Source organism: Dasypus novemcinctus, chromosome 2, assembly GCF_030445035.2.
Source record: "Dasypus novemcinctus isolate mDasNov1 chromosome 2, mDasNov1.1.hap2, whole genome shotgun sequence".
NCBI lineage: Eukaryota > Metazoa > Chordata > Mammalia > Cingulata > Dasypodidae > Dasypus > Dasypus novemcinctus.
Genome location: NC_080674.1, coordinates 78434107 through 78448628, shown reverse-complemented (window position 1 = coordinate 78448628; position 14522 = coordinate 78434107). Strand labels below are relative to the sequence as shown.

The 14522-nt window shown below is 44.6% G+C and overlaps 1 protein-coding gene across 5 annotated transcripts in view; it reads right to left on the bottom strand.

Annotated features, from left to right (window-relative positions):
- The window catches only part of PDE8B (phosphodiesterase 8B), a 347153-nt gene that overhangs the window by 96704 nt on the left and 235927 nt on the right, over window positions 1–14522 (bottom strand). For all 5 annotated transcript variants that reach the window (XM_058275154.1, XM_058275158.1, XM_071208674.1 and 2 more), the window contains 3 exons: window positions 14063–14203; window positions 12326–12414; window positions 10103–10163 (listed from right to left, as the gene is read on the bottom strand). In XM_058275154.1, coding sequence (XP_058131137.1) covers window positions 10103–10163; window positions 12326–12414; window positions 14063–14203 — 291 coding nt within the window. The remainder of the gene's footprint in view (window positions 1–10102; window positions 10164–12325; window positions 12415–14062; window positions 14204–14522) is intronic.

Here is a 14522-nt window from a genome sequence, read left to right as displayed (position 1 = left end):
CCTTGGTCAGCCAGGTGGATACCTCTTGGTCTCAGACCTCTGGGTTTTCACAAAGCCTGTCAAGACCAGTGATGACAGCCACCACCACCACCAAGGATGAAGCTGTCTCTCCTGCCCCGAGCCAAGGTTTTCTGGTGCACATAATCCCATCACTGAATTCTCAGTACACCTGCCTGTCTCCCTAACCCCTGCTGTGAGGGCCTGCTGGCCTTGAACCCTCAGAGACTCCCAGCGTCTCTGACAGGAAACAGGCTCCACTGGGTGCCATATTGAAGCAACCCTCTCTCCTCAGGGGTCAGCTGTTCACAATGTGATTTCTCAGTAAAAAATGTGGTTTTGCAATATCAGAGGGCTTGCTTTAAATAGCCTCTTGTAAATATGTACTAAAACTAAACGGAAAAGTTTGGATAATTTTGTTTACTTAGTGGATTTACCAAATAGTTTAACAAATATTGGGGGCATCTACTGTGAGTAAGGTACATATGGACAAAACATCTATCATGGCAATACATTAGTTATACATAGTACATTTATAAAATGTGAATAGTCACTTTCTGGGGGTAATTAAGGCCATGTTTTAAGTTGCAGCATCCTTTTTCTCCAACTTCCTTTTACGAAGTCACACTGGATGTGTGCCATGGAAGAATACAGCATATATTCTTTGTAGTGCCATGGGAGATATATATTAGCTACATACGGGTCAAAAATCTACACGTAATAATTTAGGACTAAACAGAAATTGCATCTTTAATATCCAAAGGTTACTGTGACATGAGAACTGGCCCAAAGCAGCATAAGATTCACAATCTATGAGTGAGGCTGACAAGAATTGTCACCATCACCTCTGGGGGAGTAGAGACAAGGGCTGGGAAGTTTTCTTGAAGGAAGGAAGACCTGAGAAAAGTCTTAAAGAACAAGGAAGCAGCAAAGAGTCCAAATACATTTAAAAAAAGGGCGACAGATCCCAAATATTGGGAATTTAAGACAAATTGAAAATTTGGGATTAGCAATGAACAGAATACAAGAAATTTTAGGTGTCTTTCTCTCCTCATTCCCCCCACCAGCCATGATCTCCTCTCAGTTTCTCTCTCCCTCCTCCTCTCTATCTGTGCCCCCCCAATTCCCCCTTAGATCAGAGACCCCATCTTTTCGGTGGACTCCAGACCGCAGTCTCCTCTAATCCGACCCCACACTGGGCAAAGTGGTCTTCAGGGAATGCATTCATGCTAAGCTTTTTCAGGGGTTCCCAATGCCCTCAGGCTCACATACAGACTCAGCCTGGCACAGACCCTTCATGACCCGTCCCACCCCTCTGTCCTGTCTTGTCTTTTGCCATTTTGCCACATTCACCCCTTCCTACGTGATTCAAAACCACTTTCAGTTCCTTGAATGCACCAAGCTGGGTCTTTCGTCTCTACCTTGTTACATCCTGTTAACTTCTGCTCAGAGCAGCCTTTCCTCTTCCTTTGCAATTTTTACACATTTGAAGATATTCATTCTACTGAGCTACTTCTATTTGATTACCTTTCATGCTGGGTAACTCACTATCCACTTAGGCCCTAAACTTTGGTCAATTGTGTTAAAGAATTCCTTCTTACATTGAGCCTAATTTGCTCCCCTAAAACTTTCCCCTGCTTTTGCCTTCAGGACCCAGTCCTTCCTTGTTCACATCAAGCATTCCCAAAACGAAACCCCTTGTTCTCTTCCCTTCCTGCTCCCTGATACACTCCATTCTTCATAATTTGTTTTAGGTACTTCTGATAAGTTTAATCTTATGTATTCAAGTAAAACAATCTTTCTAAACTTTATAAAAATTTCAGATCAGTTTACTATGAAACAAAATATATATAAACTCCCGAAATGTGTACCTCAAAGCAAAAGTTCACCATTGTAAATCTGGATAATTTAGCCCCCATTTCTCAATGTACTATTCTCAAAAATAAATTACATATGTAAAAGTGCTTTTAAAACAGTGACTCCCAAATCTTGGCCAAGGATTGATATTAGGCTACAACCATTTGCAGTGAAAGAAACAAGTAGTGGGTTTTTTGATAAAGCCAAATCTATGCCAATTAAATACGAGCTCTTTATTCAGAGATTATGTCCTTCCTATTTTTTCATGATTGAAACAAACTTTCTTTCATGAAAGAGGGCAAAGAGGTGGACAATGAAATCCCAAAGACAGCCCTCTCCCTTTAAGCTCTGTAAAGCCCTGTGCAAAGGCCAGATCGGTCTCATACTGCCTCAGTTTGCCTTTCCCTGGGAACCTTGATGAGGCAGAAAGCAGAACGGGCTTCCTCTGAGCCTGGCCCAGGTCCTTCCTCTGCATTTACTCCTGTGGAACAAGGAAGGGCCTCTCTCCTGCAGATGCTCAGGGAGAGGGCTGTGTGCCCTAACTTCATAAGGAAGCCACTTCCTCTTACTCAGGGTCTCCACCGGAGTATCTGCAATTCCCTGGAGGGTTTCTCTCTGGCCCCCATCATCCCTCCTGGAGAGGGATCAGGCGGGGACACTGCCACCTGCAGCCCCATTCCCCTGCCTGCTGGGTGCCACACCCTCTCCCTAGGGCTCCAAGCCTGCTACTAGCACATCTGGCTTTTGGGGCGCTATGCACCCCATGCTATCATGGGAAGGCTTGGAGGAAAAATAAAACAGGGGATCCTGTGTGAAGGGGAGGGGGTGGGCTGGGCAGTGGCAGCCGCGATGAGGCCCCTCTGCTTGGAGCAGGCTCGGGAAGCTCACGCCCTCTCCTGCGTCAGGCCACACCCAGGGCCAGCTCTTGAGGGGCTGGCGTAGGTCGGGGTCTGGGAAGCCTCCCCTGCCTGTGCAACCCTGACTCCTTGACCACGGCCACAGCGCCCTGCAATTCCACAGTTTGAGTCATGCATCTGGATTTGGGTTTTGACTTCACAAAAAGGTAAAAGCCTCAGGGAGCACTATGGGCCTGTGTCTTTGCAGATATGAAGGGGTTGAGACAGGCTCTGGAACAGGACACAGGGGGTTGACGTGAAGGCGAAGGGGACCCGAAGAAGTGTGTATGTATGGGGGGATTTTGGAGGGTCCAGGCAGTGTCTCCAGCCTCAGAAAGTGGAAAATCCGAGAAAGATAATGATCTTCTAGAAATGAGGTTGGCAGACTTTTTCCGTAAAGGGCCAGATAGTAAATACTTTAGGCTGGGTAGGCCACACTGTCACAACTACTCGATTCCGCCACTGTAGTTACAAGCTGCAGAGTCAAGTGAGTGTGGCTGTGCTCCGATAAAACTTTATTTAGCAGAAAGGCCAGGCTTGGCTGTGGCTTGTTATTCTAGATGATATATAAAATAAGTCCTACTTTGTCCCCTTAGGTCCTGCTGTGCTTCTCCAGCACTTCTATTTATTCCATTTACCTGTCTGTTCTGCCCCTCCCCATGGCATCTGGGGGCAAAGACTTGGTGTTACAGCTGCAGCACAGAACAGATATTCCATACATGTTTGGGAAGGGAGGCTGTGTGTGTGTGATGGCGGAGATGATCTTTATAGCAGACACACTTCACCAAGCATTTCCAGCCTCTTGGCAAAAAGCCACAGCGTTCACAAGGGAAGAGATCTTTGCTGAAGACCGGCATTACCCAGAAGGCAGCAGCATGACCTGTTAAAACTGCAAACCCGGACAACCAGCAAGATGGTGGCGGAGTAAGGAGCTCCTAGAGTCAGCTCCTGCTACAGGGCAGTTAGCAAACACCCAGAGCTTTCTAGAGCTAGCTGAAGTCCCTGTTTGGGGGGCTCCTAGAGACCAGAAGAGCATCCTGCAACATCCTTGAAGGAGTGGAAGGAGGAGACTGCCCGTCTGCAGAGGAGACTCGTAAGTAGAGCACTCCACGCCCCAGAGGCTGGTGCCCATCCTCCACCAGAGGCACAAGCCACCTCAAGAGTGTTTTGCGGCTGGAATTGAAAGCTCCACTTCCCCAAAATGGGGGAGGAAGAGACGGTTGGGCACCAATTTCAGCTAGTGATGAGTAAATTCAGTGGGCTACAGTATAATCCTGAGAACAGCTAAAGCTTGAGCCTCTCCAAGTCAGAAAAAGGCCAGGAGCTGCCATCTTAACTCCACACCTGGCAGGAGGGGAAGTGGGGCGGACTGAGAATCCCAGTGCTGGTGGGGACTGGCTTCTTTCCATCCAGATCATATTGCAGGTCTAGCCTAGGCCCCAGTGCCACCTCCAGCAGGGAGGAAGCTGCAGGGACCTGCACCAACCTCTCCAGGAAATTACTGGCCAAGCCGCAGAGGCTGGTGATTATCCTACTCTGGTGGCACAAGCCGCCCCAGGAGCTATTCTGTGCCTGGAATTGGAAGCTCCATTTCCCCAGAAACAGGGGAGGAGGAGATGGTTGGCTGTCGATTTCAGCTACTGATTGGTGGACTTGGCTGGCTAAGAGATAACCCTGGGAACAGGGTGGGTGTTAACCAGCCCAAGTCAGAAAGAGGTCAGTAGCTGCCATTCTGACTCCGCCCCCAGCCTGAAGGGAAGCTGGGCTGACTGAAACTCTCAGTGTCGGCAGGAACCAGTTTCTTTCACACAGATCAGCCTACAGCCCTAGCCTAGGCTTTAGCCCCATCTCTGGTGGGGAGGAGGCTGAGGAGCCCTGCACCAGCCTATATAGGTAACTGCAGGGAACTTTGGCTGGCATAGACTGAAAATCAGAAGTCTACCAGGGCAACTGCAGTCATCTTGGACCTGTACTGCATAGACTGCTGCCCACACCTGCAGCTCCATCCCTGCCCCAGGAGGGGAGAAAGGGATGTGAAGCTTCATCAGTCTCTCTAGGCAACTATAGTCTAGACCTGCATGTGGATTATTCCATATAGCTGTGACTCTGTCCCTACCCTTGGCAAAGGAGAAAGCTGGAAGAAGTTTCATTGCTCCCTGCTGCAATGAGGGCAGCTTGAGCCACCACAGCTTACAGCACCAACTATGTGCTTAACTCCTACTGCACAACCAGCAAGGGAGAAATGATAGGAAGCACTAAACTAAAGAGAAAAACTGCACCCAGAAAAAATGAAGACACCAGCAAAAAACTACAATCCACACCAAGAAACAGGAAGTTATAGCCCAGTTAAAGGAAAAAGATAGGCCTGCAGATGACATAAAGGAGTTGGGACAACTAATCTTAGGTATTCAAACAAATCTCCTTAATAAATTCAATGAGATGGCTAAAGAGATTAAGGATATTAAGAAGACATTGGATAAGCACAAAGAAGAATTTGAAAGTATACGTAGAAAAATAGCAGATCTTATGGGAATGAAAGGCATAATAAATGAAATTTAAAAAACATCAGAATCATATAATAGCAGATTTAAGGAGGCAGAAGAAAGGATCGGTGAGCTTGAAGAAATGACCTCTGAAATTGAACATACAAAAGAAGAAATGAAGAAAAAACTGGAAAAAATTGAACAAGGTCTCAGGGAACTAAATGACAGCAAAAGATGTACAAACATACGTGTCATGGGTATCCCAGAAGGAGAAGAGAAGGGAAAAGGGGCAGAAGGAATATTTAAAGAAATAATGTTAGAAAATTTCCCAACCCTATTGAAGGACATAGATGTTCCTGTCCAAGAAGCACAACATACTTCCATCCGAAAAAATCTAAATAGACCAACTCTAAGACACATACTCATCAGAATGTCAAAGGCCAAAGACAAAGAGAGAATTATAAGAGCAGCAAGAGAAAAGCAATGCATAACATATAAGGGATACCCAATAAGATTAAGTGCTGATTTCTCACCAGAAACCATGGAGGCAAGAAAACAGTGATTTGGTATATTTAAGATACCACAAGAGAAAAACTTCCCACCAAGAATCTTATATACAGCAAGACTATCTTTCAAAAATGAGGGTGAAATTAGAATATTCACAGATAAATAGAAATGGAGAATTTCTAAGCAAGAGACCAGAATTTCAGGAAATACTAAAGGGTATGCTAGAGCCTGAAAAAAAAAAAAGATAAGAGAAAGGGGCCTGGAAGAGAGTCTAGAAATGAAGATTATATCAATAAAAGTAACTAAAAGCATCAAAAGAGGGAAACGGACTTTGGCCCAGTGGTTAGGGCGTCCGTCTACCATATGGGAGGTCCGCGGTTCAAACCCCGGGCCTCCTTGACCCGTGTGGAGCTGGCCATGCGCAGTGCTGATGCGCGCAAGGAGTGCTGTGCCACCCAAGGGTGTCCCCCGCGTCCCCCACGCGCAAGGAGTGCGCCCGTGAGGAAAGCCGCCCAGCGTGAAAAGAAAGAGCAGCCTGCCCAGGAATGGCGCCGCCCACACTTCCCGTGCCGCTGACGACAACAGAAGCGGACAAAGAAACAAGACGCAGCAAATAGACACCAAGAACAGACAACCAGGGGAGGGGGGGAAATTAAATAAATAAAATAAATCTTAAAAAAAAAAAAAAAGCATCAAAAGAGTAGTGAAAATAAAATATGACAGATAAAACTCAAATAGTCAGGAATAAACTTAACCAATGATGTAAAGCACTTGTATTCAGAAACTGCAACTCAATGTTAAAACAAATAAAAAAAGCCCTAAATAACTGGAAGAATATTACATGCTCATGGACTGGAAGACTAAATATCTTGAAGATGTCAATTCTACTCAAATTGATATACAGATTTAATGCAATCCTGAAAAAAATAACACCAGCATTAAAGAAAAAATTGAAAACACGATCATTAAACATATTTGGAAGGGTAAGGAGTCCTGAATAGCCAGAAACATTATAAAAAGGAAAAGTGAACCCTCATCTCCAGACTTTAAATCATAATACCTACCTATAGTGGTAAAAACAACATGGTACTGGCCTATAGACACACACAATAGACCATTGGAACCAAATTTATGGTTCAGAAACAGACCCTCACAGGTATGGTCAAGTGATTTTTGACTAGCCTGTCAAACTCAGCTCAGGAAGAACAATTTATTCAACAAATGGTGCTGAAAAAATTGGACATCCATAGCTGAAAGAAGGAAAGAGGACTCCTATCTCACACCTTTTCTAAAAATTAACTCAAAATGCATCAAAAAACTAAAAATAAAAACTTCTAGAAGAAATTATTGGAAAATATCTTCAGACCTGGTGATAGTGGCGGATTCTTAGAGGAGATAAGAGAAGGACAGTGGACTACTGATGTTTAATGTATGTAGACGTTTTAATTAGCTTTATTATAAAATTGTGGAAATGTATAGAGTGGATGGTTACACACAGTGAGTAACAGCTAGTTTATAAATGGGGATATGCCTGAAAATGGTAGTCTAGTTATGTAAATGCCATTTGACAGAATGTTTGAGAATAATCTAGGAACTGGACAGCACAGTAAGCCAAGGGGTGGGTGAGAACTGTGCTTGATGGTACAGATGCAAGAGTGTCCTTTGTTAGCTAGAGCAAATGTATATCACTACTGCAGGGTGATAGGAATGTGGAGAAGCACGGGGGAAAAAAAGCTGGAGTGGCCTATGGACTGTGGTTAGTAGTAATAATATAATATGCTTGCATCTATGCCAAAGATGTACGGTGTTGATACTGAGGCAGTATGGAAAATGTGAGCCAAATGTACACTATAGACATGGTAACAATCAGAGGATATTATTTTATCTATAGCAAATGACACACCACATTGTGGTGTATTGATGGAGGAGTGTTTGGGAATTCTGCACATGTGCATGATTGTTTTATAAGTTTACAACTTCTGTCATAAAAAAATATATTTAAAAAATAATAATAGGGTGGGTTGGGGGAAAAACACACCAAATGTAAGATAAGGACTATGATTAGTAGTAAGATTTTAACAGTGTCTTTCAGAGTTTGTAACAAACGTCTCATGACAATGCAAGGTGTTGGTGGAGGGTTGATGTATGGGACCCCTGTATGATGTTATACATGTTTGCTTTTTAAATTCACAACTTTTGCTACACACTTAATTGTTTATGTATGTTCACATATAAATGATATAAAGATAATAATCGGATTGGTTAGGGGAAAACTACTTTCTTTAGTAGTAATATTTTCATAATGCTCTTTAATCATTAGTTTAAAAAGTTTAAAAACAATGCAAGTCATTGGTGGTAGGGTGAGATGTTACATTAAAAAAAAAAAATGCAAACCCGCAGGCTGATGTTGGCATCAGAGCTAAACCCCAGCAGCAGCACTGAGAACAGCCTGCAGACAACTGGTTCCCCTGGGAACCTCTCCCACCATAGACCGAAACCCCACCCGCTCCCCCGCCACTCACTCCAGCCTCCTGCTGGGAGGAGGAAAAACACTGCTGCGAGCCAGAATAGAAAAATGCTTTGTTATTGGAAAACCTAAGTCTCTCTAGGCCAGTGCAGTAGCATCAATGACGTCAGTGGCTTGGGGTAGCCAAGCCTGGTGTTTCCACTCTTCCAGAACAACAGCTAATTCACGGTGGTCAAGATGTTTCTATTTAGAATCTCAGAAAAGAAGAGGTTGACCTCCTTACGTCTTGTGCTGAGACCTGCCTGCTTTCCCAGGGAGGCAGCAAGTGTTCACGGCCAGCAGGAGACCGGATGGTGAAAATCAAGTTGATTCGAGTAGCCACGCTGCACAGAGCCCCCCACGTGCCAGGCAGCGTGGCACAGCGGCCCTGTCATAAAGCTGACGGGGGCGGGATGATACAAATCAAAGAAGGGGCTTTAGGGGCCTTGAGGAAGGAGATGCTACTTGATGTTTCTTGGGCTACACCACGAAGGACTGATAGGATTTGGATACACAGAGTCGAGGGTGTTAGGGTGTTTGGGGCCCCAATCATTAAGTGAGAAAGGAAGGAAGAGGAGGAACAGGTTAGGATGGTGGGAGAAGGGTGTATTTGATTTTGGCAGGAAAATGAATGAGTCCCAGTGGGCTTGTGTTCTGTACCACGGGGCCACAGCCGATACTTGTCGGTCTGCGGTGTTTCTGTGAGACAAGGATTTCCTGGGCTCCTCGCTCCACCTGTGTGGTCCATCATGTAGATGTCCTGTCACCCCCCCATCCTTCCTCCTGGGGTGTCTAAACTTTGCTGTGGGAAGAACCCTTTTTCCCATGAAAACCACATCCCTACCTTTCCCAGACATCCCCAGGGACTTGTGTAGCTGTGTGACTTGATGGTACTGAGTGAAAATTTCCTGATTCCAGGGGAAATTCTCCATGCCAAAGCACTGAGGCAAACGACTAAATGGCCCATGCGGGCACACGGGGCTTAATCCCAACTATCTCTCTGGGAGACATCTCCTCCCTTAGAGAAGCCCAAACACTTCTGAGTCCTGTCATCCGCTAGTATATTTCCTAGCCCTGGGCTGACGTCCCCCCTTGCCCTGCATTTGACAAGTCTCCGCCATGTTTGACTTAAATGGCGTTATACCCCAGAAGCCCTTTTAATCCTTTAGAAATATTATACTGTCCCTTCTTTTAAATACTTCTTCAAAGTTAGACTGTCTTTTGTAGGTTTTCAAAAATGGATCTTTTGAGTATTTTTTAATCAACAAACTCTAAAGCATGAAATGAAAATATACATAATCCAACACTGAAAGTATTAAAACAGTCGACAGGCTTAAAACAATACCAGTATTGCTCTCTATTTATAAAATTACCTTAAAAAGTTCTTAAATATAGCACCTTACTAAAATTCTGTTATTTCAGAAGATAATGCTCAAATGTGTTATTCTGAATGATAATAAAAAATCATGGTACTAATCTGGAATGATTCTTCTTTTGGTATGAATTTGTGGGGATAAAATTCTCAGAAGGCTATATAGTTTTCATTTGTTTAAGAAATTAAGACAGTGAAATAAAACATTTTTTATTTGGAGGAAGAATTTTATGATCTCATAAAATATATTAGTCTAGAGTTGTTCAGCCACAAGCTAAATCACAACTGATGTGCACTACTCATAAAGAAGTACAGGCTTGCAGGGAAATCTTTAAAAATCTCTGTCAAAGGAGCCTAATTTTCCCATAAACCTTCTTAATTGGCAGTTACAATAAGATATGAAGAAAGACAAGCAGAAAACAGGGGTGAGAATGTAACACATGATCGAGCTGACAATGCAAATGAAGCAAACTGAATACTGTACCTGCTTATTATTGTCAGTGGTACAACACAGTTTCTTGAGGGAGACAAAATGCCTAATTTTCCTAATAACATAAATAATCAGTTATTAGTGATTCAGAGATGAGATGATTCAAGAAATTAGCAAATGAAAACATCAACAGAGTATTCTTAGAGCAAAACTCCAGTGTTCATCCCAGGGCAGATTTAAAATTCAAACAAAATCCCAATCTAGAGAAAATGCATTTTTTACACAGAGCCCACAGATACCTTCAGGAGCTGTGCTTCCCTTATCATCAGAGCAGACTCAGAAACACTGCCTAGCGGGTATTTCATCTTATAACTGACTCCTGAGATTTGGCTCATAGATATCTTCAGTGCTAGGATGAAATGCTACTACAGACAAAATTAGTTTTAATTCTGCTGACACCAATAATTTTATAGCTTATATATAAATCAAAAGACTCATTTGGAAAATGACCAACATTTGTGGTGGCTGTTTATGTATTTACTATCCCATATTCTTTCATAGCATGATCATCATTTTGACGGCAGTTTTTCAGACAGAGAAAAATCCTCTTATTTCAAGGTCATGGACTGAATCTCCAAGCTCAGCCTATGGATCTTACTCATTACCACAGGGAGGCTGTGCAAAAGACCAGAGGTGCCTCAGTCCTGCAGGAAAATCAGCTCAAGGAAGATTTTCTACTGAGGGTGAAGCCATGAAATCCAGAGAGTTATGTCAGATTTACAATAATGACTTCTCTCTCTGGTTTGGTTTTCTCTGGAGGACTCTGAAAAGAGCACAGAAAATATTGGTTAATCTGTAATGAGCCTCACTAAATTGGAAGAGGTAAAATTTTCCAGCTTTTAGTAAGAATTTCTACTCAAAGCTCACTCCCCACAAATGCGGGGGAAAAACACTGGAAATTGTTTCTGGGCAAAGAACTTCTTTCTCACATCTGCAAAATCAGAAATATCAGAAAAATGTACTCTGACAGAAATTATTGGGCAATAGCCTGTCTCACAGCTTTGGTTACCTAATAATTCTGATCACACACACAAAAAGTGATTCTCAGCTTCGATTTTCTGAGAAGATGGCCTAAGGCTGATAAGAAAAACAGACTGACAGGCAGGGGCATTATTTTCATTCCATGGCCTCAGAGCATGAACCACTGGTAGAAATGGTGATTCTCTGCAGCTCAAGGGGAGGGGCCCAGGGACAGCCTCTTCGCCACACACGACCCGTGGTTAGGCCAGTCTGAGCCCATTCCATCCAGAGTGAAGCAAAAGGGAGACACCGACTACATTCAGCGGTCTATGAATTGAGGAGGTAACAATTTCAAAACTAATCAAATAACTAATATTGAAAGGGAAATTACCTACAGCTATTTTTTTGTTGATCTTATCGAAGGTATAGTTTTCTAGCCACCCAACAATTTTCAAGGGACTCAGATGGTCCTAAAGTCCTGGCAGAATTCTCCTATTCTGGCAATTGGCATGAAACTGCTGTTTCTCCTTTTTTCCAGAACATCACACAACGTCATTTCCCTTATAAACCCATACCATGAAGGTGGTATTAACCTTCAGGCTGGGTTACAAAGGCTCATTCCGGATTTATTGTTAGGGGATCCTGTTTGGCTCTATAAAACTTCTCACAAAATTTCACTAGGAGCAGGAAAAGGAATTGCGTATTTACATTTTCTCCCTACAAAATAAGCAGGTTTCTGTGGGAATCTGAGATTAAACAGAATCTGATCTCTTCAGTTCCTTGTCAGTCCACAATGACCTCTAGGGTTCTCACACCCCTTGTGGACAAAGCCCAGAGCTGCCCGGGCAAGGACCAGCCAAGAACAGAGCCTCAAGGAGAGAAGGTAGGCTCCCTGCAGAGGCTGAGGCCAGGGAGCCCTGGCTGGAGACGGTTTGTTTTCATGAAGGGAGATGACCAGGAAATTGTGCCTCCTCGGAGGGAAGTGGGGACAATGTAATCACAGATGCTGAGATAGAGGTAGGCAGGTGGGGTGACGCTTCATCAGAGCCCACAGCAGGAAGAGGGAGGGGAGGGAAAGCTGTGGCTGGGGGTTGCCGCCAGCCCGGGCGCAAGTGCGCTTGGTAGGTTCCCTGTAGAGCCCAGCTCTCGTGTGTGTGTGGGTGTAAGCCTGCAATGGCACTGCAATATGCAAACCCGACACCCACATGGCCCTGAGTCTCTAACCTCTACTCAAAGAGTTCAAGAGTATTCTCTCACCCTCCTTGGCCAACCACAGGGGCGATCTTCACGTGCTGCTGGATGCTGTCTCCGGATTTCCGCCTGGCATAGTAAACGCCCTGCCACTCCTACATGGACAAAGACAGGTCTCAGGATCCTTCAGTGGTGGCGTGTGGCTGGCTTTTAAAGACCGTCTTACCAAGTTGAGAAAGAGAGTCTCTGCAGGCATTGGTTACGTTTCACCCAATACCACGGTGTCTTTGCATCCCTGTGACACTAACATGAGGCTCACAATGCACAGACACTACAGATCAGCATGTCCACCCTCAGGCTGTTCCTCCTGGATCCCAGCACACTTGACCAGTTGTCCAGGCTGGGATCATAGCAGGTGGAATTTCTGCCTCCATCCTAAGAAACCAGCACCAGGTGCAGAGCCACTGCGTCAAAGGAGTCTTCTGCTGTCTTTCCGAAAATCTTTACAGCAACCTTGTGAGTTTGATGTTATCATCCTTAATTTACAGATTGGTAAACTGAGGCTCAGAGAGTCTAATTTTCCCAATTGGGAAGTAGAGGATCTGGTTTTAAATTCACAGTTCTTTAACGCTCCCTGAAGCCCAGTGTCATTCTAACCTCCCACGTGGCCTCCCAGCCGAGACTGCTTGGAGGCTAGTCTGGCTCCCTGCACGGCTTCCCTGGGCGAGGCACAAGGGAGAGGGAAGAACCTGTTGTTTCTGGCCCCTGAGGAACTAGCTGTCATCAGGGGACCTCAAGGTGACCTCAAGGGTGAGACCTGGGGTATCTCCAACTATTTCTGGGAAGAAGGAGTTAAATCAGAAACTGTCCGCAGCCATTTCTTGCCCTGTGCGTAAGTGGTAGTCTGTTGGGGTCACTAGCAGCCCTTTTTTGGCCAGTTTTTTTGGGAGTGGTTTATAATGTCCTATTTCCTTTTCACTCTCATGCTCCCAACTCATTTCTTAAGTAATTTTGGCCATCATATATAATCCAAACTTATTTTCTCCCTATAAGATGGTACCCCTATTAAATGAATATAATACTTATCTAACTACTTCACATCAGAGAATGGAAGATGAAAGAAATAATACGTAAGAAAGCATTTCAAATGCTTAAAAGAAAACGCACAGGCAGTTCTAGCTGTGAGAGCCAATGCATTCCTTGAGGAGAGGGCTGCAAGTAAAATCCCCACAGCACTGACACCATTGCCCTCCCGGCGTCAGGGATGGGGTTGGGACATGCACGGGGAAGCCACTGGAAGGACAGGAGCAGCAGGGAGCAGCAGGGATCCATCTCTATGGCGCCGTGATGAGGAGAGACAACAGAATAAGGAAAACTGACAAAAAACTGGGCCTGTCTTTAAATACTGAACTTAAATACTTCCAGTCCCCCAAACACCGGGTAAACGAAAAAATACCCAACAGCTCTATGGGTGGAATTCTGATAGAACATAAGCACAGCAATCTAGCAAGGTCAGGGGAGCTACATTGATTAGAAGGATGAGATTTCTCTTTACGGACTCATCGGATTCTGTCTCATCATGATAATCACCAGATTTGCTTGATAATCAAACTTAACACAGAGTCATTATTTTGCAATTTTAAAAACCTCTTTAAATAAGAAATATTTCCACTTTTTACATTAAAATCCTTTTTTTAAAAAAAAACGTTCATATTGTTAAATAATCTGATTTGAAGAACGTCACATAAAAGCTCACAAAGGAAAAAAACCTCCATTGCGCGGGTCTGTTTTATTTTAACCTACCTTTCCCTTCTTGATGCACGTGTTGATGGTGTCGAGAAGGTCTGCCCGGTTCTTATCGCTCTTGGGCAGCTCGGCGAGTTCCTTTCCTAGGAGCTCGCCTTTGTGGTAGCCCATCATCCTTTCGAAGGCTGGGTTGACATACTGTTAACGGGAGGTGATGACAGGTCAGGATGGGGCCACGGGTGGAAGCCCTGGGGCCTGCGTCGGAGCAGTGGGCCAGGAGCTCCAGGGCAGCCACGCTCCACTGCAGGAGGCCACAGGGTCTCCTGCCCACCCTCCCTGACTGTTGCTAAGCAGTTGTCTCCTTGGTGAGTGGCAAGTTAGACACTTGACTGCCACCCCCAGCATCCCTGTCCCCAGTGCAGAATGAGAAGGAATTCTTCATTGGCAAATGAGCAGGAGGCCCCAGTCTAGCAGTGCCGGCCTCTGACGGGCCTCATTCACCATCTGCCACCCCACA